At 40.3% G+C, this 24110-nt stretch overlaps 1 protein-coding gene across 3 annotated transcripts in view; it reads right to left on the bottom strand.

Annotated features, from left to right (window-relative positions):
- Window positions 1-24110, bottom strand: part of cadm1b (cell adhesion molecule 1b) — a 171601-nt gene that overhangs the window by 30935 nt on the left and 116556 nt on the right. For all 3 annotated transcript variants that reach the window (XM_085131686.1, XM_085131687.1, XM_085131685.1), the window contains 3 exons: window positions 16885-17031; window positions 10227-10379; window positions 7174-7311 (listed from right to left, as the gene is read on the bottom strand). In XM_085131686.1, coding sequence (XP_084987812.1) covers window positions 7174-7311; window positions 10227-10379; window positions 16885-17031 — 438 coding nt within the window. The remainder of the gene's footprint in view (window positions 1-7173; window positions 7312-10226; window positions 10380-16884; window positions 17032-24110) is intronic.

A 24110-nucleotide genomic window follows, 5' to 3' on the forward strand; every position in this document is an offset into this window, starting at 1 on the left:
ACAGTGTGTCAGTGTGAAGAGGCTGCATAAAAAAAAAGAAAAGGTTTTCATCTAAACAACAGCGATCTTGCTAGCCTGCACAAAAATGCGTAAAAGTGTTGCAGCATGCGTTTGTGCCCTGCAGTGGGTAAAGGTGAAGGTTCTTTGATTAATCATGTGTACTACTACATCTCAGCTTCCATGTGGACATGCTCGCTCTATTTTAGACCACTCAACTGATCTGGTCTTAAAATACATCTGATTAGAATCTGATATCAGAGCCAAGAGGAGGTGCAGGAGTCTCATTCCCTTGCAGACCACTTGAATTACAATATGCTGCAGGGTTTTAGTGGGTTTTTGTGTCCAGTGATGCCAAAAGCATGGTGTCTACTCCAGCTTAATTATGCCATTTAACTTCACTCGAAAAAGCACCACAACAGCAGTAAATGAGTTTATCCCAAACATCTTAAGTTAAAGTTGAGTCCTGTGATCAGTGGGCACTTGTTCCTTTCCAAATAAGAGCAAAAAAAAAAAAGTCAATTAAGAGCTGTATTGTCACCACACAATCACAAGGTCAATGAGGGCATTTCCAAGCACACCTGCCAGGAGCAGCGCCCCGCGCGCCAAAGAGTTGGGTGAAGTGGAGTGTAAACTGAAGAGATGCGGTGATTAGCCATTTTTCTCTCGGCCAGTCGCGCTAATTGCCTCATAAAATCACAGTGAAGCACTTAGAGCGTGCGATAACAACAATCACGGCAGTTTACGTTATGCTTGTGTCGAATAAAATGTTGGTTTGCAATCTCTGACAGGGTGTACAATATCAATTTGAGGCATGTCAAATCGTAAATAGAAAGGTGCATACAGTATGAGAGAAGATGCTTTAAAAACATGACAACCTTGTCCTGGCCAAAGAAAAGCGTGTCTCTATGTGTGAGAGTTTGCGTGTGTGTGTGTTTTCAAGCTTCATTCAAAACTCACTTACAAAATTGGCTGGTGTATCCTGTGTCACACCATGTCGTATTGTGAATGGTTGGTGTGTGGCCATGGGTCGTAGCAACAGTCACACTGTGAGATTTTTTTTTTTTTATTTTGTTTTTAAATTCTGGGACTCTGGTGCCTTGGTGGAAAAATTCAACTTGGCCAGTAGCAGACACAGACTCTCACAGATCTCACAGGCTGCCAACATTTAAGACTGATGAATAACAGTCTTACCAGGTTTCATAATTGCACAGTGTAAAGAAAACTTGATGAAAATGTTTCAGGATTTGACACCATAAATTAAATATATGGTTGGAATTCTTTAAATACAGTGTAAAAGCCTTAGCCAACCCCTTATTTCTTCATATTTTGTAAGAACTGGAAAATGCACAAACATAAATGAAAATACAGCACTTAAGGCAAAAAAACAGACTTTCCACAATTCTGACAAGTATGAAAGTCAATATTTGGCATGATCACTTTCATTCTACAGCACAGCATGAACTCTCTTAAGCGGGCGTTCTTGTAATTTCTTTAAATAGTCCTTGGGAAAAGTTCTCCAGACTTCCTGAAGGACATTCAAAGCTCTTCTTTGGATTTTGGCTGTCTTTTTCTCTCATGTCTGTCAAGATGATCCCACACGGCTTCACTGATGTTGAGGTCCAGGCTCTGGAGAGGCCACTGTGTGTTTTTCTATCCGGGTATGCTTTTACTGCATTGGCAGTGTTTTTAGAATCATTGTCATGCTGACAAATGGAGTCACTGCCAATCAGACACATTCCAGAGGATATTTCATGGTGGTTTACAATTTGATTTTCCATGCTCATAATTCCATCAATTTTAACAAGATCCGTTAACCACTGGCTTTAATGCAGCTCCAAAGCCTAAAAACCTCCAGATGGCTGTAAGACAGTGACTATTGTACCTCTTTCCTGACCTCCACCATGCACATTGACAGTGATTTCAACCAAACTTTTCATTTTTGAATTCATCACTCCATATGAACTGTCCCCACCGATTTTCAGTCCAGTTCTTGTGTAATTTGGGATACCTTAGCCTTTTAGTTTTGATAGCCACCCTTCCACTGAGACCATTTCTGATGAGGCTTCAGTGAACATTAGATGGATCCGATGATGCTCTCAGGCTGTGTTTCAGATCTTTGCTGGAATTTGTCCCATTTCTTAAGGGTATGCCCTTTAGATACTATCCATCTGCTGTAGATATTTTGTTTTAAGACTGACACTTATTTGTCCACCACTTATCCAGTTTCCTCAGTTTTTAAGGACACACTGCACACGTGCATAACAACTGCAAAGTGTTTTTAGTTAATAGTTCTTTGGGAATGCAAAAATCTATTTTATGCCTGTCAAACTGTTATCTTTGGCATTTGTCATAGATTGAACTAAAGAAATGGGAACAAATGATGCAGTTTTGTAACAGGCTGCTAGTAAAGTACTTAAAGATACAATTTAATATTGATTCTTTGCTAAGTTGCCTGTTATGTGCAGATGCAACACACGTCATCCCTTGAGTTAGGAGGCTTTTTTATTAAATTATTTATTGAATGATTTATAGGTCAGCGTTAAACCGCTTAACAAATAATAATAAAAATTCCTCTGAAAATTGGACTGGACTAAAAATGACTGGAACAGGCAGCCAGTGCCTAAAGAAAAACTGAAATGCCTTCAGAAAATTCTGGAGAACTGTTGTTCAAAGACACTTAAAAGAATTACAACAAAGTCTGGCAGCAAAATATAAAGAAATGACTGAGCTGCTCAGGAGCTTCGCACAGTACTGTTTTTCTTTATAAATAGATGAAATGATCAATAAATACGTGAAATCGTGGCAAATCTATAGAGTATCACACATAAAATAATGAACTAATCAAATTAAGCCGTAATTGGTGCCCATCTAATTTTTTATAATCATTTTAGGCTAATTGCATTTTGTGGGAAATAATCAGATGGATAGCAAAAACTTGTAGAGTGTTGACATAATTTGATGAATTGATTGATGTGATTTTACAGAAATGTTTTAGAAAATAATAGAATGAATTATATTAAAACACTACTGCCAATGCTGTTCACTTTATGTGATTGAGCAAATGGGCTCTGACCCAGAGGTGGGCATGTGGGGCCACAGGCCGACCGCAGGAATGTCACTTTATTCTGAGACACATTGAGCATGAGCGCCAGGAGAGAGGACAGCAGTTTTAAATCTTTGCATTATTGGCCACTTATGTTAACTAACATAAACCCAGCTCTTAAATCATATGGCACACTGCTTTTTAGAGAAATCTTGTGTGTTTTATCAAAAATATTTTAAGCTTTTTGAACGTCACTTCAGGTGAAGCTGTGTCTCTACATTATAAATGTCAGGTAAAATTACCATTTGACTCTGGGACTGACACTCTTTATGTATTTTTTTATTCTAAGATTAACAGTTCAACTTTTTTTTTGTCACCCGTACATCAGAAATGAATCTGACACCCTCGTGACACCTGCTTTTTATGCCTTGGTTGCCTTGCCTTGAATCTTGATTTAATCACTGAATTTATTATTAAAAACAGCTTTCGCAATTAGTTCTGTCAGAAACGCTAAAGGTAACGAGCTATCTTGATGTTTGCTCCAACAGGAGTTAGCTTGTGAAGCAGATGTGAATCCTATGTGAATAGTTGTGATAGAAGAGGTACGATATGTGTGACTTTTTTTGTAGAACTACTGAAAATCCAGTTATTGGCTGATGTAACTGATGATTCAAGTAAAAACAAATGTGTTTTTATGTCATTTTATTTTCTTCTGCTTTTTTGTGGTATGTAACAACCTCTCCGCCTTAAAAAAAAAAAAAAAGAGCTGTCTCTGTGCAATGTCAAGAGGACTTTCTGCCAAATTAGCCCCAATCTGCCTTGTGTAACTGTGTCTGCCTGAAAGTCCCATGGTGTTGTGTCTTTCATTTGACAGTACAAAATACCAAAGGGACAGGCAACACTTTTCAAGGTCAGGAAAATAGCACCACTTACCCTTGTCTTGGCATTTTCATGAACAAAAGCGTCTTTAATTTGACTTCTACGATCAGTTCTGCTTTGTTTCGAGTCTTCTTATTAAATTCTTTTAAAAGGAAAACCAGTAGAAAATCATGGGGAAACAAAGTTCTGCACCGCATCTTGACAACTCATGCAGAGTTATTAACGATGTACAGGCCAACCAACGCTTGTCAATTACCAGTGTCATCCAAGACCCAGATGAGGAAAACAACCGTGGATCAGGTCATGGAAGGACTCAAATCTGAATGCAGAGGAGATTTGAGAGTTGCAGCAGAGATGTCAAATCAAACGCTCTTGTGAGCATCGAGCACTGATCAATCCCAGTGCAATCAAGCATAACCTCTTCTCAGGGTGACATTTTCTTTCAGTCAGTTTCTAACCCGGGTCTTCTGCCTGCCAACACGCTGCAGAGCCACCAGTGATCAAGCTCTTTCGGCGAGGCTTAGACAGTAAACGGCTCCAGCACTGGTAGAAGTATTTCGATTAGCAATGCAGAGAAAATGAAAATGATAAAGATTTTTAACTTGCTCCGTTCACTCGATATGAGATAAAGCGAGTTACGCTGGGGTCCCTGGAGATGTAAGGAAAATACACTGTGAGTGACTTAACCTGTACACTAAGCAGTCGGGGCTCCTGTGACGCAAAGCACAAAGAGGGGATTAAAACGCTTTAAACCCCCAGTGTTCAGTTGCTACAATTTGTCAAAATTGATACTCTGAGACACAACACATATTTTAAGATTCAGTGTGACTTACAGTTACCAAGGATATCATTATCTCAGATGTCACCGTAAATAAACATCCATAAATTTGCTTAGAAATCAGAAACAGAACGACACTGCTCATTACTCCAGAACCTGTCTGAGAATTGCCAGGTTTTTAAATTACTCTTGTTTCCGCATCCATTACAATAAAGAACATCCATCAATCCATTTCCTTAACTGCTTATCCAATTCAGGGTCTGGAGCCGATCCCAGCTGACAGGGTATGCCCTGGGCAGGTCTCCGAGGCCATCACAGGGCACAACAAGGAGCAGATAATAGTTAATTTGGTGGAAATTTAATGGTGCCAATTTGCCACAAGATAAGCAAAGTAGGCTAAAATAGCCTATAACCTTACAGAGGGTGCAGTGGTTAAAAGATCTATTGATAGCTCAAAGGACAAAGCAGGTGTTGACATATATAGAAAGCATTACGGGAGCTATACGTCATCACGGTGATACTGAAATGTACTCGAGCTTACAAGCAGTGAAAAATAGATTATTTGACTTGTATAGGGAATTTATTTAAAAAATTTAAAAGCAGCTTTTGATGTAATATTGATGTAATATTGTCGAATGTAATTTTTTGTTATTTACATGCCAGGATGTTCAGTAACAAAAGGGGACAGAATAGCATTACATACCCCAAAAAAGGTAAACCATGACTTTGGAATAGTTGCTCATATAAGTTCCAAAAGTCAAAAATAAACCAGCTCAAGTTCTTCAAATTAAAAACAAAAATTAATAACGTTTTATTTTATCAGTTAAGATATTCAAATTCAAATTCAAATTACTAATTCAAAAGTTTTCAAAGCTTAATTTGAAAGTTCAGCTTTTGAGTTTTTAGTGTGTTTTCAATAAATGGAATATTTCAAATTCATTATAAAATGCAAAGCCCGCTACTTTTCAAAGCTCCTCTTAAATCTTCCGCGTGTGGCGTCACACGATCGCCTGTAAATTTGAATTTAAAAAAAAAAAAAGCATTAAAACATTAAATGCAGCTGCCCAACAGAACAGATCTCTTCCTGTACTCAGCAGACGAGCACTCATTTGAAATAACACTGCAGATGTCATTTATGCTAACAAGCATTTTGTGTGCTGAGTCTCTCGCAGGCCACAGCCCATCAGTCCCGTACCTGCCAGCATGATAAATGGTTGCAGAAGCAATTCGGCCAATTTGAAAGAGTGTGTAAATTAGGCCGAGGATTTCTTTATTACCAGCACAACTGTCTCGCCCACATACATCCGTAAGACAAACATGATCAGAGAGATTCTATAAAACCACTGAGATGTGTGCATCTGAATCTCAATCTGAGCGGGAGCTAATGAATTGTTTAGCACGTCCATAATGAGAAGTGATTTGTGTTTCCTTGGGTACAGGAGGACGTGACTTTCTGGCTTTCTTTATGTATCCACTGCCACTATGGATTAGCCCTGCTCAGCATGTCAGGGGCATTTCCCTGATCTAACCATCCTGTTGTCTCTTCTTTCCCTACACAACACTCAACAACTCATAAACAGAAATTGACTTCGACTCCTGTAGGGAACACTGGAGGCACAGATGGCATTTAGCTTCAGATTCACTCTTGTCTAAATATTTCATCTCTCAACAAGCCAAATGAATCCTCTCCATTCTAATACATATATAATTTGACAACAAGCTCAGAGACATCCACTCTGTGTAAATACGATATGACTAAAACGAATATCTCCCTAGTTGTATAATAAGTATATCATGAATAATTGATGACCCCCTAATCATAACGGAGAGGTAATAAGGCTTTCTCACCACTCCACATTACATCCCTGTTTCTGAGCAGCCTACAGCCGGCCTTTAGGCCATTAGGCGGAAAATGCATGGAGGAGAAAATATGTGCAAATATGAGTTCATAACCATGTTTGCTATGTATGGATGGTTTAAAGTAAAAACAAAGATGTAGAGTTTAGTAGCTTTAGAAAACATATTCCATCAGGAGACGGAGTGTAACCAGTAAATATTTAAGCAATTTTAAATCTGAACTTGGATCTGTGAAATGAAAATTACAGTATGAAAATGCCTTTAAGGCAAATGTTTTGGAAAATTTATGAGAAAAATAACACAGGCCCGAATTGCAGGTCTTGCAGTTGTGGTTGCATAGTTTGTTGATTACATAGTGGAGCTGAGCAGGCAGCTCAGGCTGAAGGACGGGTGGGAGGGGGGTTACACACAAGAAAAAAAAAAAAAAAGAAAAGAAAGAAAGCAAGCACTGTCTTTCTGCAGCTGTGTATGCCAGACTGGATTATCTTCTTATATGTGTCAGTCAACATAATCAGTACAACACACATTAACGTTTTGGAGTAGAATTCCGTTTTATTCACAGAAGAAGTGCCTGGAGCATGTGAAGCAAACTGGGTGAGGCTGTTATTCTACTGACCTGTCAGTTCTTCCTCCCCTTTCATCCATCTGATGTAGGCGGCTGGCTTGCCGCCAATGGCTGTGCAGGTGAGCTCCGTCTCGTTCCCCTCGCTGACCACGTCCTCGCGGCTCTCGATGATTGGGCTGCCTGGCGGGACTGACCCAGAACAATGGCAGAGGCAGCACATAGACACACAGACAAAAATCTATTAAAACTTTACAATAAAGTTTCGAATACTTAAATACTGGGTAAAGTCACTATTCTTCACTATCAGTAAGCTACCTGTTCATATTGATCGTTAGTGAATACATAAGTTTCAGCTTTTACTGATTTACAGTGCTCTCCATAACAGTTGAGACGATGATACATTTTTTTGTAGTTTTGCATCTGTGAACCATCACAATAAATTAATCAGTCAATATGTGATGGAAGCACACAAACTTAACAAACTGGTTATACACAGTTCCCCATTTTCAGAGGCTCAAAATCAATATAAACATAAAGACTCTTTGTACTTGGATGGAAAAACTTTTAGAACCCACAGACATCACAAAGTGTTGTTTCCCCCTTGAGATGCTCCGCTACCCCTTTACTGCAGCCACCTTTGTATCAAATAATGGAAAAGCATGCTCTGTTGAGCTCAGATCATGTGACTGACTTAGCCATTGAACAATATCCCATTTCTTCACCTTAAGAAACTCTTGGGTTGCTTTTGCAGTACGCTTTGGGTCATTATACATTTGTACTGGTCAGTCTGCAGCATTTGGTTGAATCTCTTCTATCAGCAGTCGCATCATCGCAATGCTGCCCCCACTATGTCTAACAGGTTTCATCCTTTTCCCATCATTCTGGTATTTCATTTGTCCAAAGATCTAACCTGACCTTTGTGCTCTTGAGTGTAATTAGTGGTTTTCACCTTCTAAACTCTCTGCATTTCCATTCGTGAATGCATCCCCGAATTGTGGACTTTGATTGCCTTCTGCCTAATAATGGCATTAACATTTCTCATATGTAAAATTACATTAATGACAGCAATAAATGACAGTACGTCTGCTGTATTTGTAATAAAATAACAAGGGAATAGGCCTCACATGGCCATGAAACTACTTGCCAGTCAATTCGACCAATAATTTACATTTTTTCTTGAATTAAATCTGTAAGTCTGCACTTCAATCACATATTGTTGAAATTACACTCCACTGTGGTGGTGTACAGAGGCAAAACTACAAGTATTGTGTCTTCAGTATGAGGAATAATAATCATAGATTCAATATAAGGACTCACATATCTCAGCGAATTCTTGGAAGGAGATGGACACAATTATAGAAAGAAGTGGAATAACTTGAGCGACATATATACCAAACAAAAAAAAGACACTACTGCAAATAAAGGGGATCCGAGAAGGAAAAAAGAGCCAGGATTTTGTTTGTTTCTATTGTGGCTGGCACTGCATAGGTGCACCACAAGGCAGTTAACAGCATGCACAAGCATGAATGCTAACAGTGGCATCATAGTAGGCACTTAAAAGACACTACAGTAGTTTAAAGCAGCTGTTAGTGTGAGAGGTTGAAAATGATGTTGCCTCACCAGCTATGACAGATATCTAGTCTTTTTGCAGATTTTTGGGGAAGCAATAACAGAAATACTCTATTTTCTCTTAAAAAAGAAAAGAAACTTGTGTGAATGTGGCAAGGACAAACTACAGGCTAACATTAAGAAGTGTTCTGTTATTGTCTAAGGAGATCCAATCTTTTCCATGTTCTCGTTTGAAAGCATGCACAATCCAAGCAAAGCTTTAATTTATAATGTTAACCTTATGGAGAGTAGAAAACAGCTGAAAACAAATAAACTCTTTTTTGTTTGTTCTGCTGTGAGGTTGTGACATATCATCATTTCATGCTGATATAGTGAACTGGTTCCTATTTTTAAATCATATAATTATCATTTATTTAAAGTTTTGTTATACCATCTGGAAAATGGAAGCCTGATACTAGTTTGTATATTTGATAACTTTGACGATTTCTACCAACTCACATGAGAAATATAGTTTTATTTAGACGCTACTAGAATAGACAAGCTGTTACAGACTATAATATATTTTCATTTGTAACAGCTTGTCTGCATTTCAGATGCTTTTGCAGTTGTTCATATCATACCTGTCTAAATGAACGGATGTGTGCTTATTTTAATCACTGCAGGTGCCTACACAAGAGGTCATGTGACTCACATTTTTATTTTATTCATCCCAAGAGGGGCTTAAGTAGCTGATATGAGTTGTGTGATAATCTGCACAGTGTCGCGACAATCCATCAAACAAGTGGCGGACCAACAAAACACATTACCTCAATTACTGTTGTTTTTTTTATTAGGTGAGTAAAAGGAGTTTGTGATGCATTCATTAACACGTACCTTCAGCTAGCATGAGTCACGAATCTAGCTCCTTGCATTTCTTTTAAGCTAATGTTAAACAAGCATATGTGATTAGAACCTATGGGTGTAAAAAGAGGATGGGGAACAGTTCTCCCTCATCCCTTGTATTACTCATCACAGCAAACTTGCTGAACTTCAGTTACTTGAAAGAAAAAAGTCAGCAGGGTGCTTATTTCAAGGACTCTTCAATGCAACCCTTGGTTCAGAAATACTGCAGCTAGGTTTCAATTGTACAACTAGAGTAATTACTTTAAAGTGCTTTTAATTCCTTTCAATCCCCCAGGATGTCTGCATGTATAATAAAGCTTAACTAGAGTAATTTCACTCCAAAGCATCAAAGTGTGGCACAGCTGACTCTCAATAGGGAATCATTTGGAGCAGCCAAGTCAACATTCACCGGGATTCACATAGTCAACACAGCTGCCAAACCCAACGCGGTCTGAGCCATCAGTTTCAGCATCTGCTCCTTTTCGTTATGCTGTTGAGCACTGCGAGAGCCTAATTGGCTGACATTTTGTTTCAGTTGCTAAAGATAACAGGATCAAAGATGACTATTATTTCATATTCACCGTCTATAATGGAGCAAAATACAACAAAAGACTGTGTGCGCGTGAGGTTCACACATGTGTCCTCACACCTACCTAGGACAGTGATGTCTGCGTAGGCTTCCTGAGGAGGATCTGTGTAGAGCTGGCACACATAGCGTCCCTCATCGGAGAGTGACACATTGGACAGAGACACCCGCAGTTCGTTGTCAGAGAAATTCACCAGCTGGAACCGGCTGTCCTTGAGAGCTGTGGGGATACATGTGAGACAGAGACAGTGAGGATTCAGAGTACAGGGACACAAACACGGGACACGGGGTGAGAAAGAAGGGGGACGGGTGGGGGAAATGGGAAGTGGTGGAGAGTGGTGAGAACGAGAGAGAGGACGGAGAAAGACAAAAAAGAAAATGAGACTGAGGAGAGAATGTGGTGGGCAGAGTGCTGCTCTTTTGTGGGCTTTCTCCTTAATTGAGTAAAAGAAAAGTGAGTTTCAAAATGATTCATACAAGTTGATTTATAAAGTAGCTTTACAGTCCAAAGAGCACTCGCAAAGAAAGGAAAGTGTGAAGAGTGCTCATGAAGACTCCTAACAAGCTAGGAACTCTTAAAATGGGCTGCGGCTGGTCATGGATGGATGCATCAAACTCACATATTCCAGAAAAAGGAGAGGCATTCAAACATACATAATGAATTAAATCACTGTGTGCAAAAAGAGAGGCTCGGATGCCTCAAACTCTAAATCAAAAGTAGACAAGAATATGTATAGTAATGCCTGTATAGACTGGCTGAAATTTATTTTAATGTCATCAAACTAGGTTAGCCATCTCTGAGTTTTACCCACTGCATTTCATTTAGGTCAGCCCTCATCCCAGAGCACTCTTTTACATAAACAGCTTTGGTTGATTTGATTGGGAGCCCTTTTGATGTTTTGACCTGCCTTCTTTATCAAGCCCTCTCTGCATCTGTCGAGCTAACGAACTCAATTCAGCCCCCTTAAAGCGCGGGGAGTTTATTATTCCCATCAGGCTTTACACTTAGCATCATGATCATTACCCAAGGTCTCGGGGCAGTGTCAACATGAAACCTCATTCCCTGATATAATTTGAGAGCTCTTTGGAAGTCTCTCCTCAAAGGGAAACAATGACACTGATGCACTTTGAGAATCCGAGCACCTGCTAGGGAGGGAAACCCTTCACTTGTGAGATGCGGATGGCAGTTTACACAAAGCTGTTTCATAACTGGCTCGCTGCTTGCATAAGAGCGTGGATGATGCACAGTGTCTGCTGTTTATTAGAATGTGCATATTTTCACCAAAATATGTCGAATGATTACATTCATTAGCCTATTAAATATCAGGAAATATGATGGCTTTATGAAAAAAATAATCTCACATTAAAATGTTATCCGGTCTAAGATCATGCTTATTAATATAAAAGTAGAACATATTCCAACTCAAAGAGCTTAAAAGAAAGATAATTAGTTAATTGTCTTACAATTTTGGCAAAAAATAGCAACAAACAGTCCATTGTTCATCATGTAAACTCACAAGTAAATCAATAATCACAGCAGCCAGTGAGACTGCTCTCATCAGGAAGTCAGAAAGTCAAATTCAAGGATTGGATATCCTTTCTCTGGTGCTTTGAAATGGTGATGAGCTAATCAAAACTGAGAGCTGTAATCACATTTGCTGTGCACAACAGTACTAGGTCCACCAACCAGCAGCCGAAACTGTTTAATGAATCAAAAAAATAGGTAAGAATACATATATATGATCTGTGTACTTTTTGTACTTTTCTTGGAAAGCCTTTCATAATCAAAGTGCAATTTATAAACAGTTTTGGGATCACATTACTTGTGTCAATCTGTAAGACACATTTAGTTAGAATGGGCCTTAAGTTATGGTCCTTGAACACTTAGAAAGCGAGTGACATCTGGACTTTCTCTAAATGCTCCGATGATCCAATGCTTCACAGTATCCTACTTATGAAGTCCTTCATGAATACACATTTATTTCCTGTCAAATTTAGAACACTTGTGGTATATTTTATATCAGTAATTTAGTATTTGTGCCTGTACATTACAAGTAGGGCTGAAGCGGAAAAGGGGGATGTCTCATATTTCTGTGCTCCAATCACAATTTAGGAACATTTAAATCAAAACGCTCGCTTATGGTGCCAGGTCCCCACCGCATACTTATAAAGTCGATTGGCTGAGCTTTTGCATATTAAAGTCAAATATATTTCAATCAGCCACAATTCTTCATGTCGTAAAGAAGTACTGCTATAACCGGCGTACTTGTTACGACAAAGCAGTGATATGGCATTTGCACTGAGTTTCTAGGCATCAGGATCTTGTAAATCCAGCGCTTAGTCTATTGCAGCTTGGGTTTAGATATCTGCCAACTCCTAAGCTTTTTACTGATGCGTGAAGATTGATGAAAGTGAAACAAGGTGGTAAAGTTGTTGCTAGACCGCTAAACAATTAGCTGAAACTTGTTGTAAAGCTCAATAAAGTCTAGGAAAGACGCAGCTTTTGCTGGTAATTCTCTGCACACTCCTAACTATGAATGAACCCTTTCAAACTGTCACATTGGGTTGACGCTCTCACTTTATTTGTATTTTAAAAAAATAGTCTTTATAACAGCCTTATAACTGTAACAGCAACCAGTTTCCAGAAGCTCTAAACCTAAGCTCTAAGTCTGACGTTGAAACAAAAAGCCTTTCGGCAGTATCATTTTAAACCTTTGTAACACAAAGTCAGACAACTCCTGAGAAGATGCAGTGAATAAATAATGGTGTTCAATTGCATCACCATCCAAAGAGGTCCACCTTCGCTGATAAAGGCTCATTTTTCCCATTTCAGATGACAAGTCTGCCAAATTGCATGTCATTTCGCATGTATCTGGCACAATAAATGGCTCACCCTAACAAGACTCGCTCCGCTTCTACCTGTGACATAATTCATCTTTATTTGCTGCAGCAGAAATTTGTTTATATGGCCTTCACTGGTACTGTAAAGCTGTTATCGTTTTGGTATTTGTGTGCGTATCTGTGTTTCTGCGGCTGCCGCTTTGCTTGCAGCCACTGTTCTGGCTCCTGGTGTGTCTCTGTGTCACTGCTGTTTACTTCCTTGTATACAAAGATCTGCCACTGTGTCAGGCGGCCCCGTTGACAGGTAACAATGCCACTGGCCGAGGGGGGTCCCAGCAGAACCAGCAGTCCTTTAGGAACAGAGCCTAAAATAGCGCTGCTATGGGGTTCACTAAACCCCATTACCAGAAGCACAAACATGCAGCGGCGGACCAGAAACACTCCAGCCAAACATATACTCAGATCTAATCGGGGATAAACAAAACTGCTTGTTTTTTGTAATTGAAGGCGGCACTGCATTGAGTTAGGCGGAGAAAATGCCGCGTTTATAGGCCCGCTTGGAGCGCCTCGACAAAGCACGAAGAGGAAAATGTTGTCTCAACATCATGGAAAGATTTCCTTAGCAGTGCTGATCTAAATTTGATTGTCTCTGTGATGTAACAGTGAATTATTCACTGTTGCTTTTCTATCTGCTCTTTGGTGTCAAAATAAATATTGTTTTAGGTGTAGAGCACAACATGATCTTTGCTATTTTACAGTCCATTCTTCTCTGCCATATTGTGAGACAGCTTTAGGCATTTTGTACAAATATGACAAAGATGTGTACTCAAACTCCCCCGATGCTCTTCGCGAGTGAGAAAATGGAACACACGTCTCACTACCTAGACTTGTGAAACAGCTGGGACGCAATATAGACCGAAATCAAGGGTGTTCCTCGTTCACCTTGAATCTTGGCTCAGATCCCAGATATAAACAAGTTTTTTAAAAAAAGCAGAGACAAAAACTCAGTTCGGGGTAGAAGTAGCCCATATGCTCATGCATAATCATAATGTTCAATATCCTAATCTAAGAGATTATCGTAAAATCGAACAGTGACAAGGACACAAAAGTATTCCCATTATGGTAGCATTGTTAATTATCTCATATCAATCTTGCAGTATTCTTAGCCTAATGACTTGTGTAAAAGAGCCAGAAAGTCAAGGACAGATGGAATCATGTTTGCACAGAAAATCTGACAAAAAGCTGGAGCTGATGTTGTAGCGATATCTGATATCTTCACGGTAATGCCAAACACAGGACAATTCCTTTGAACGGGATGTGTTGACGATTGTTGCAGCTCTTTACGTGCAACAATCGCACAAAATAAGCAAAATAAGCAGAAAGTCTAAACGAGAGTGTAGACGAGATGTTGTGGACGAGCTAATGAGGAGAAATATGATGTTCCACTATGCTGTAGGAATAGGCTGTTTATGATTAATCTGTTTATTGTGTTCTTTGACAATTGACTAAAAAATTAAATATCGGTGAGAAATTCACAGGATCATTTCAGGCTGTCACATCTGAGTAACATTAAAGAAAGACAGCTAAACATCTCGGCTCTGCTTAAGTGGTGTCACGGTCTGTGGAGACAGGCCGTGCGGAGGTGTGTGTGGTGGACCCAGGTGCGAACACAAGTGAGTAGACGGGAGTGAACTTAAACTGAAAGCGAGACTTTATTATGGCTGATGACACAGAGTTCAAACAAAGCAGAAATACTGTGACTAAACTAAACTATAACTAAACGGAGAAACTGTGACGATGACTGCAAAGACTGGCCGTGAAAACATGGAGGGTGGGAACACAGACGACGCGACACAGACTGAATGAAACACAAAGACTAAATACACATAAGGGATGATCAAGGGAAGTGGAAACACATGAGGGGGAACAGCTGATACACATGAACCTATGACAGGACAGGGAAAGTGAAACTACATACACTGACATTAGACACAGACTTTCAAAGTAAAACAGGAAACATGGGGATTAGACGTGACCTGAACTGAACATAACCACACAGACATGACGCATGACAGGTAGACGCACGGACCAGGGAGACTGAATACAGGAGGAGATGACATGAACAACTAAGAAACAAAGGACTAAACAGCAACCTCGAAATTAACTAGATCAACTAAACTAGGGCACAAATGAATACCAAAATATATAAGAACTCAAACACTGGGTCACAGACCCAGCCCATGACAAGTGGAGGTAAATTTTGTAACTTTCAATAGAATTTTTTTGTTTTGTTTTTGCAATAGATTATAAATTATTCCACTTGACAGTGAGGAAAAAAATCTTAATAGGTTACAGTTTTTGTTGTTGAAGTTTGAAAGTGGGTATTTAACATGGAAACTAATACATACATTGCAGATTAAATTATACCCTGACAGATTCTTGCACCATAGTCTTCTGGAAGAAGAGCCATTATTATAACCTTATTTTGCTTATTAATAATATGATTAGGATAAATTGAATAGTAGTGTTATTATCATTATTATTATTTTATTATTCCTTTATTTATCCAGGTAAAAATCTAATTTCCAAGAGAGACCCGGCATCATGGCAACAAAAGCCAAACACGCATACGCCACATAATGACATAACAATTTAAAACAAATGCAATTTTCCACACAAACATGTGAAAAACAATATACGACATTAGGTCATTAAGAGCGACATTAAAAACAGTCGCACTGACTAAAAGAGGTATTCTCTCGCTCTTCTATTCTTCTAACCATTTCTGACAATTTCAGCTCCTTCTGCAGATTATTCCAGGAAGTGGGAGCACCGTATCCTGGACTATTATCACAGGGTCATATTATCATCGAGTTTTTGAGTCGGAAGACTTTTGAGTTGAGTTCCAGTTTTTCAAATTGCTTTGTTCTGTGTTTGATTATTGTTTGCTTTGGTTTTGATATCTAGTAGTATTGTTTGTTTGTTTTTGGCTACTTGTGGTTTTGGTCTCCCCATTTGTTTTATACTATGTTTTACTCTGTTCTGTTCTTATCTAGGTTTAGTTCAGCTGTCTCTTGTTCCCCTGTTGTTTCCACTTTCTTTGGTCACCCCTCAGTGCACCTGTCTGTATAAATGAACTCAGTCTTTTTTCGTCCTCTGTTGTGTTATACCGTTTACTCCTAACTCCGAGTCCCTGTTTGTCTTTAATTCCTAGTTATCGCCCAGTGTTTCTGGATTTATCTCATAGCTGTTTGGGATTTCTGTTTATTTTTTTCCTTTGGGCATTTTATTGAATTTCTGTCAGTCACTTCTTGTTTTAAACTCTGCCTCTCGGTGTCCTTGCATTCGGGTCCTCACATCAACACACTCCAGCTTTCAGCAGCTATGATTTAAAATGACCAAAATAAAAGAGTAATAGTAGTAGTAGTAGAAGTAATCTATTTTGTTTGTTTACTAGATGTCAACCCCGAAAAGCCCAGATACTGTGCATAACTATCAAAATCCCGAAAGTATTTATACCAGCGGGAGTATGCCAAGAGTGACCAGGCTTATCTTACCAGTGCCAAACTACTGTATAAAAGTCATAAACATAAAAAAAAAAGATTCTCTAAAACTCACAATACAAATATTCTTGGTATCTGGTACTCAGGATTAAAAGAAATTGGATTTCTTCTATTTCCATCAATTGTTTACACTCATGGTCCTTGGTGCAAACAAGGACCATGAGTTTGCATTTCAAGGCTTCATGCTTACAAGCACAATACAGGCGCTAACTGACAAATGCTTTTCTTCAAAAAAGTAAGAATGATGACAACTCACAGCAGAAAGACATCTTGTGTGTGTGTGTGTGTGTGTGTGCGCGTGCAAGACACACTGGCACTTACGTCTAACGTCTTTGAAGTAAATGGTCTGTCTGTTGGGGTTGAGCAGCTGGATGACGGAGTCATCGTTGTTCCTCACTCTGCAGCTGATGGTGGCCGTTTCCCCCTCAATCACCGTCACGTTGTCAGTCGCCAGATTCTGACCTTCGACTTCACAACGCAGGCGGAAAACACAGAAGCAAAAAATACATTTGAAATGTGGAACAAGCATCTCTGTCTGGATATTTAAAGTATCTTAAAAATGTATGTTTCTAACAACAGGGACTGCATGTCAACACACACACGGTGCAAAGATACGTGAATAGTCCGTGTAGATTGTCTGTTTGCAGCCATGTCTAATCCTTTTAATATAAGAGCCATGTGCAGTGTTTGTCACTATTGATCTCCCCCAGCTCAGAGTGGGCCCTGTGAGTCAGTGCCAGATGGGCTGTAAGCTCTGCTGCCCACGAAGGTAGGGAGTGAGGAGAGGGTAGGAAGAAAAAGAGACAAAGAACGAGTGTAAGAAAGTGGCAAGTAGTAGATATGGGCGGGGTGGAGGAGGTGAAGAAGAGAGGGGGAGTTAAACAGAGCACGAGAGAACAGAGAGAGGAGAGATGAGCCGAGTTGGATGCTGTGTATGGTTAAGCTTTATCAGAGCCCTCCATCTGAGGTTCCATGTGACCAATGTGTGCTCAGTGTGCTCAGCGGTTCTGTTCTGTATCTCTAGGAATAAAAGTGCTGTAAGCATCTGAGTCACTCTCTGTACACTGGCATTGTTGCCACTGACAGACCCTGGACCTTGTCATCGTAACTTACACCTCACACCAAACCCCCCGCACACAAAAAGCCTTGCTTTGTTTCCCCTGTCTTTGGAGAGAAAGAGGAAGAGAATCAAAAGTCACCTTGTGCTATATTTATCTGGCAGGAGCCAAAAAAGCGTAAGAAGAATGGAGAATACGTTTTAATGCTTCAGATTCACACCAGCGGAGGAACAACACTCTAAGCCACAGCCCCAAGAAAACATCAAAAGCACATTTGCATGCCCGAGTTGTCAGACACCTCTATTGCATTCTGACATTTACAAAGTGGAGGGGGGGGGGGGGGGGGGGGGGGGCAAAAAACGCCTGTGTTTTCAGATAGTGATAATGGGAATAGACAGGCAAACTAACATGATTCAAAATGAACTCTGTGAATGCGGCAAGCAATAAGAAATTAACCTCCTGTGGAGAAAAGCCCCTCAGACCTGTCTGATGCAATGAACTACCCATTTCATTCCACTCTGCTGCCGGGGCTCAGGCTCAGGACAAAAGGAAGGTAATAGGTAAAAACAGCCACAGATTATGTCCAACAAGTACACAATACAGTCAATTAAAGGTTTATCGTAAATAGGTAATATTTACTACATGCTAATGTGGTTGAGGACAATTTCATGTAATACTGCTGAACAGGCATGGACTAAGAATACGTCCAAGAATAACTGCTCAGATAGGACAACGATGACTGAATGTGTAAATGAGAGAGTACATGAGAAAATGCAAAAAAGGTTTGAAGCCCCATCTTTTTCAGCACATTACCTCTGACTGATTGATTGTAATGCATATAAAAATGGAAATGAAATCTATGTTTTAACGTAACATATATATTAGACCTTCAGTTTCCCTCGTGCAAAAACAACCCACGGCAAATAATGAGTGGATACTGCACATGCAGATCAGAAAAGTGTGGATCCCACCTACAAGTCAGTGCAAAATTGTGCACAGTGACACAAGCTGAATCCATAGAGGAATCACCACAATCTACCAGGTACCTGAAAAAACTGTGTAACGGTTAACTGTGAATTAATCAATAAACACTACGTATTGTGACAATCCTGCTTCCTAAAATATAAGTTCTAACAGCTACACTATATTCCCCTTTACAATTGAACACAAACCTATTTTCTCTTCAACAAAATACCTGACAAGCGAGTTCACGGAGAGGTGTAACGGTTCTGAAAGGTAGGCCAAACTTACAATGCAAAAATCCCTGGCTTGCTATAGCAGACTGTATACCAGTGTGACAATACCTTCCACACTCCTGCCCAACACCCTGCCACAAATGTTGAACTTTTATTACATTTCTAATACAAGCAGTGATAGATGATTGAATGATAAAGACCTTATAAAAGTTAACCTAAGGAGAAAAATTATGTGACAGCCAAAAAGACGGGAATGGATTTATCATTGTAGCTAACTGGAAGGGCATTACTGGTATGCTAGCCAGGCTTTATGGTTAAACACAGAATTAAACAGGCTTTTTCTGTGATAGCGTAACAGCACGAGTTTAAAAACAGGCTGAAAAGTAGCATAATCTGATCCTCATCCTCACATACAGTGGGGCAATAAAGTATTTAGTCAGCCACCGATTGTGCAAGTTCCCCCACTTAAAATGATGACAGAGGTCAGTAATTTGCACCAGAGGTACACTTCAACTGTGAGAGACAGAATGTGAAAAAAAAATCCATGAATTCACATGGTAGGATTTGTAAAGAATTTATTCGTAAATCAGGGTGGAAAATAAGTATTTGGTCAATAACAAAAATACAACTCAATACTTTGAAACATAACCTTTGTTGGCAATAACAGAGGTCAAACGTTTACTATAGGTCTTTACCAGGTTTGCACACACAGTAGCTGGTATTTTGGCCCATTCCTCCATGCAGATCTTCTCAAGAGCAGTGATGTTTTGGGGCTGTCGCCGAGCAACACGGACTTTCAACTCCCGCCACAGATTTTCTATGGGGTTGAGGTCTGGAGACTGGCTAGGCCACTCCAGGACTTTCAAATGCTTCTTACGGAGCCACTCCTTTGTTGCCCGGGCGGTGTGTTTTGGATCATTGTCATGTTGGAAGACCCAGCCTCGTTTCATCTTCAAAGTTCTCACTGATGGAAGGAGGTTTTGGCTCAAAATCTCACGATACTTGGCCCCATTCATTCTGTCCTTAACACGGATCAGTCGTCCTGTCCCCTTGGCAGAAAAACAGCCCCATAGCATGATGTTTCCACCCCCATGCTTCACAGTAGGTATGGTGTTCTTGGGATGCAACTCAGTATTCTTCTTCCTCCAAACACGACGAGTTGAGTTTATACCAAAAAGTTCTACTTTGGTTTCATCTGACCACATGACATTCTCCCAATCCTCTGCTGTATCATCCATGTGCTCTCTGGCAAACTTCAGACGGGCCTGGACATGCACTGGCTTCAGCAGCGGAACACGTCTGGCACTGCGGGATTTGATTCCCTGCCGTTGTAGTGTGTTACTGATGGTGACCTTTGTTACTTTGGTCCCAGCTCTCTGCAGGTCATTCACCAGGTCCCCCCGTGTGGTTCTGGGATCTTTGCTCACCGTTCTCATGATCATTTTGACCCCACGGGATGAGATCTTGCGTGGAGCCCCAGATCGAGGGAGATTATCAGTGGTCTTGTATGTCTTCCATTTTCTGATGATTGCTCCCACAGTTGATTTTTTCACACCAAGCTGCTTGCCTATTGTAGATTCACTCTTCCCAGTCTGGTGCAGGTCTACAATTCTTTTCCTGGTGTCCTTCGAAAGCTCTTTGGTCTTGGCCATGGCGGAGTTTGGAGTCTGACTGGTTGAGGCTGTGGACAGGTGTCTTTTATACAGATGATGAGGTCAAACAGGTGCCATTCAAACAGGTAACGAGTGGGGGACAGAAAAGCTTCTTACAGAAGACGTTACAGGTCTGTGAGAGCCAGGGATTTTCCTTGTTTGAGGTGACCAAATACTTATTTTCCACCCTGATTTACGAATAAATTCTTTACAAATCCTACCATGTGAATTCATGGATTTTTTTTTCACATTCTGTCTCTCACAGTTGAAGTGTACCTCTGGTGCAAATTACTGACCTCTGTCATCATTTTAAGTGGGGGAACTTGCACAATCGGTGGCTGACTAAATACTTTTTTGCCCCACTGTATGAACCAAAACCATGTTGAAGAGTCGTAACCAGGGGATCATGTGTCGGAAGAATCAGTTAATGGCTGTTAAAAGAGTTCATTTCTCATGTGCTGCAGCCTGGCGTTGCTTCCAGCGACATCATGGACATACGTGTACCTTTTAACACATTCCTTTTTCATCCTCATTCTTGTGATGTGTTAATGGTGCAGATGCAAAGTGGCGGTCGCAAAACTTCAAGCATCTGGTTAACTACTGAGGAGGATCCTTGTTTTTATGTGCTGTGTAATTTCAAACGTGCCTTTTGAAACAGCTCAAAGAACATACAAACTATTTTGTGCAGTCTGACAAAATGTGTCTGTGAGTTAAATGTAAAATCGTGAGGAAACATGTTAATATGTGACACAGAGAGATGGATAAAGATGTAAGAAGGGGAGGAAAGGAGAAGACGGGCGACTATTTTCAAAGGTAAGCACAGCTTAGCAAGTGAAATGTTACACACTGGCAATGTTAAGCTTGCATATAATGTCCTAATTCATTGCAGAGTTTTTGAAATCATATACTGGATCTACACAAGGTCCATCCACCCATCCATCCATTCGCTTCCGCTTATCCTTTTCAGGGTCGCGGGGGGCGCTGGAGCCTATCCCAGCTGTCATAGATGTCACCCTGGGTACACCCTGGACAGGTCGCCAGTCTGTCGCAGGGCTAACACACAGGGACAGACAACCATTCGCACTCACATTCATACCTAGTGACAATTTGGATTATCCAATTAACCTATCCCCACAAGCTGCATGTCTTTGGACGGTGGGAGGAAGCCGGAGTACCCGGAGGGAACCCACGCAAACACGGGGAGAATATGCAAACTCCACACAGAAAGGCCCCGGCCTGATGTTGGAATTGAACTCAGGACCTTCTTGCTGTGCGGCAACAGTGCTAACCACCGTGCCACCGTGCTGCCTTCTACACAAGGTGTGTTGCTGAATTATGTTCTAGTGAAATATCTTGTAAAACAAACTGAAGTATAGTGTGTTTGTGTTATTCAAACACTGCATTAAAAACTAGGCAGTTTAGTGCAGGCTAACCTGGTTAGCTTACAGTATTTTGATAAAGTCTTCAGTAATGGACTGGTTACATACAGGGTAGCAATTAGTTTACATTTATGGCAATAATGCGGATTAGATTCACTCACCAAATTCTACCTTTCATAATAGCTGTATAGCATCTAGGGATTGAAAATCGAGCCATAAGGTTTGTGTAAGCCCTACTTATAAGTTGCTGAATTCAGTAGAATAAAGAGCTGTGAATATTGGTGTTACAACGCAGGTCAGCTGGTCACAGAGTATACAAAAGGTGTGACTATTTGAGTTCTTCTTTTCTCCAAGCTGCACTGCTACACCTGTGAAATCCCACTTTAACCCCAGCTTGCAACCTTTAGTCATTTAGGAGACTTTCTACTCATTTTTTCTTTTAAGTTAACTTTTCAGATTAGATTAGGCACAAACGCTACTCAAAGAAGGAGCTCATGTCAGCTTCTCCTCAGTTTCTGAGAGTTGGTTTCAACCATCTAATGTGATTTGTTGCCTGAAAAGGGGAAGAAAACAAAAACATAAATGGCAAAGATATGTTGACTTGACTACAAATGTATTTGAATCCAGGAGATGCCTCCCTTGAGAATGCAGTTTACTTGAATAAGGAAATAATTTCGAGGAAACAGGGCTCATTGTGAGGTGAAGGAAAAATTCAATATGACGGCAATTCAGGGTTTGTTCTGATGAGCTGCATTAGTTTAAAGTCAGTATTCTGGTCTCGTGGGTTTCACAGAATGTTATTAGTCTACAAAAAAACCTATATCAGACTTTAATCACAGCTTTTAAAGTCTCCAGTATCACATAATTTGCTCCTGACCCATTAGCAATATGGTGTATGAGAATGACTGAATCAGTGATAAGAAGAAAGAGGCCCTTTCTAGCTACACTAGTTGTTTACCATCTAAAATAATAGAATAAAACAAGATAATGGTGAGCATCAAATCAAAAATGACCTCACGCGAAGATCTAAAATGTGGATGCAACATCTAGTATATGTGCAGCTCCTCTGTACACTATATAATAGTGTTTCTAGGCAAAAGCAAAGTCTAGTGTTTTGATGTCTATTTTATTTCATTGCTGTAAAAGTAATATATTTGGCAGTCAAACCAGCAACATAGAGCAGCAGCCTCAAAGCAAGGTTATTCAGCTCCCAATCTGTTGGGCTGAGAGAAAGGGAACGCAAAAGATAAATTCTCCATAAGGTTTAGCAGCCCCAAGCAAGGTTGGTCCCCCTCCAATATCCTAGCCTAGGCTCATCTCCAATTCAAAACACACATAAATAACGTCGCTGTGATTAGCAATCCCATCAAAGTAAAAACAGGCCACTTTGTGGAACATGGAGGGTTTTCGCAATTGAAGTAAACATTTTCAATTGCCTCGGCATCCTAGTCATGATTGGGTGCAAATGAGGAAAGGCAGTCATTAATTCTGGGTGGTGGGTGGGGATGAAGGGGGGAGTGGGCAGAGGCATGGCACAGATGACTGGCTGATAAATTCACACTCATTCCAGCAGCTGTCTGGGAGAGTAAAGTGCCTGTATCTCTACACATGGCTGCCCTCCTGTTCCTGCATCACAACATACTGAATGAAACAGTCAGAGGGAAATACAGACTTTCAAAAGTCTGTGTGCTCTCCAAGGGGATGTACAATCTGGCATGAAGTGTCTGGCGCGGAGTCTCGGTTCATCAGTCGTACCCAAAATGCAAAACGGCACAAACCTGACCAATTTTTACAAAAGTTGACGAAATCAGGAAATATTAGGGGGTCGGCTCTTCCATCAGAAGTTCGGAGACAGGCACCTTTTGAATGGCGCTCGCGCTTTCTTTGAACTTTTCTCTCTTGTTTTCACATCAAAAGACATGAAAGGGGCAGCAAAAAGCAGGATAGCCAGCCCCCAATTCCTCTCCCTTGAGTCACCGCTGTCTGCAGCAGTCGTGTCCTTTCAAGGAACAACCAGGACTATAGACAGTCATTAACAATAAAAGTTTCTCCCTCTCTTTCTCTGATGCTGCCTTTTTGCACTTTATCCCTCTCAGTCATTAAATCCTGATCCTCATGATGAAATGCTGTTTTAAGGATGTTCACAAGAAAGAAGGCCTGTGTCTCAGGGTATAATTAGCGCTGTGCCATTTCTCTTAGACCTGCATGGAAAAGCTTCAAAAAAAAATAATTCGTACCCCCTAATTTGACCATCTTTTTTTT

The sequence above is a fragment of the Neolamprologus multifasciatus genome, chromosome 14 (assembly GCF_963576455.1).
Source record: "Neolamprologus multifasciatus chromosome 14, fNeoMul1.2, whole genome shotgun sequence".
Lineage (NCBI taxonomy): Eukaryota > Metazoa > Chordata > Actinopteri > Cichliformes > Cichlidae > Neolamprologus > Neolamprologus multifasciatus.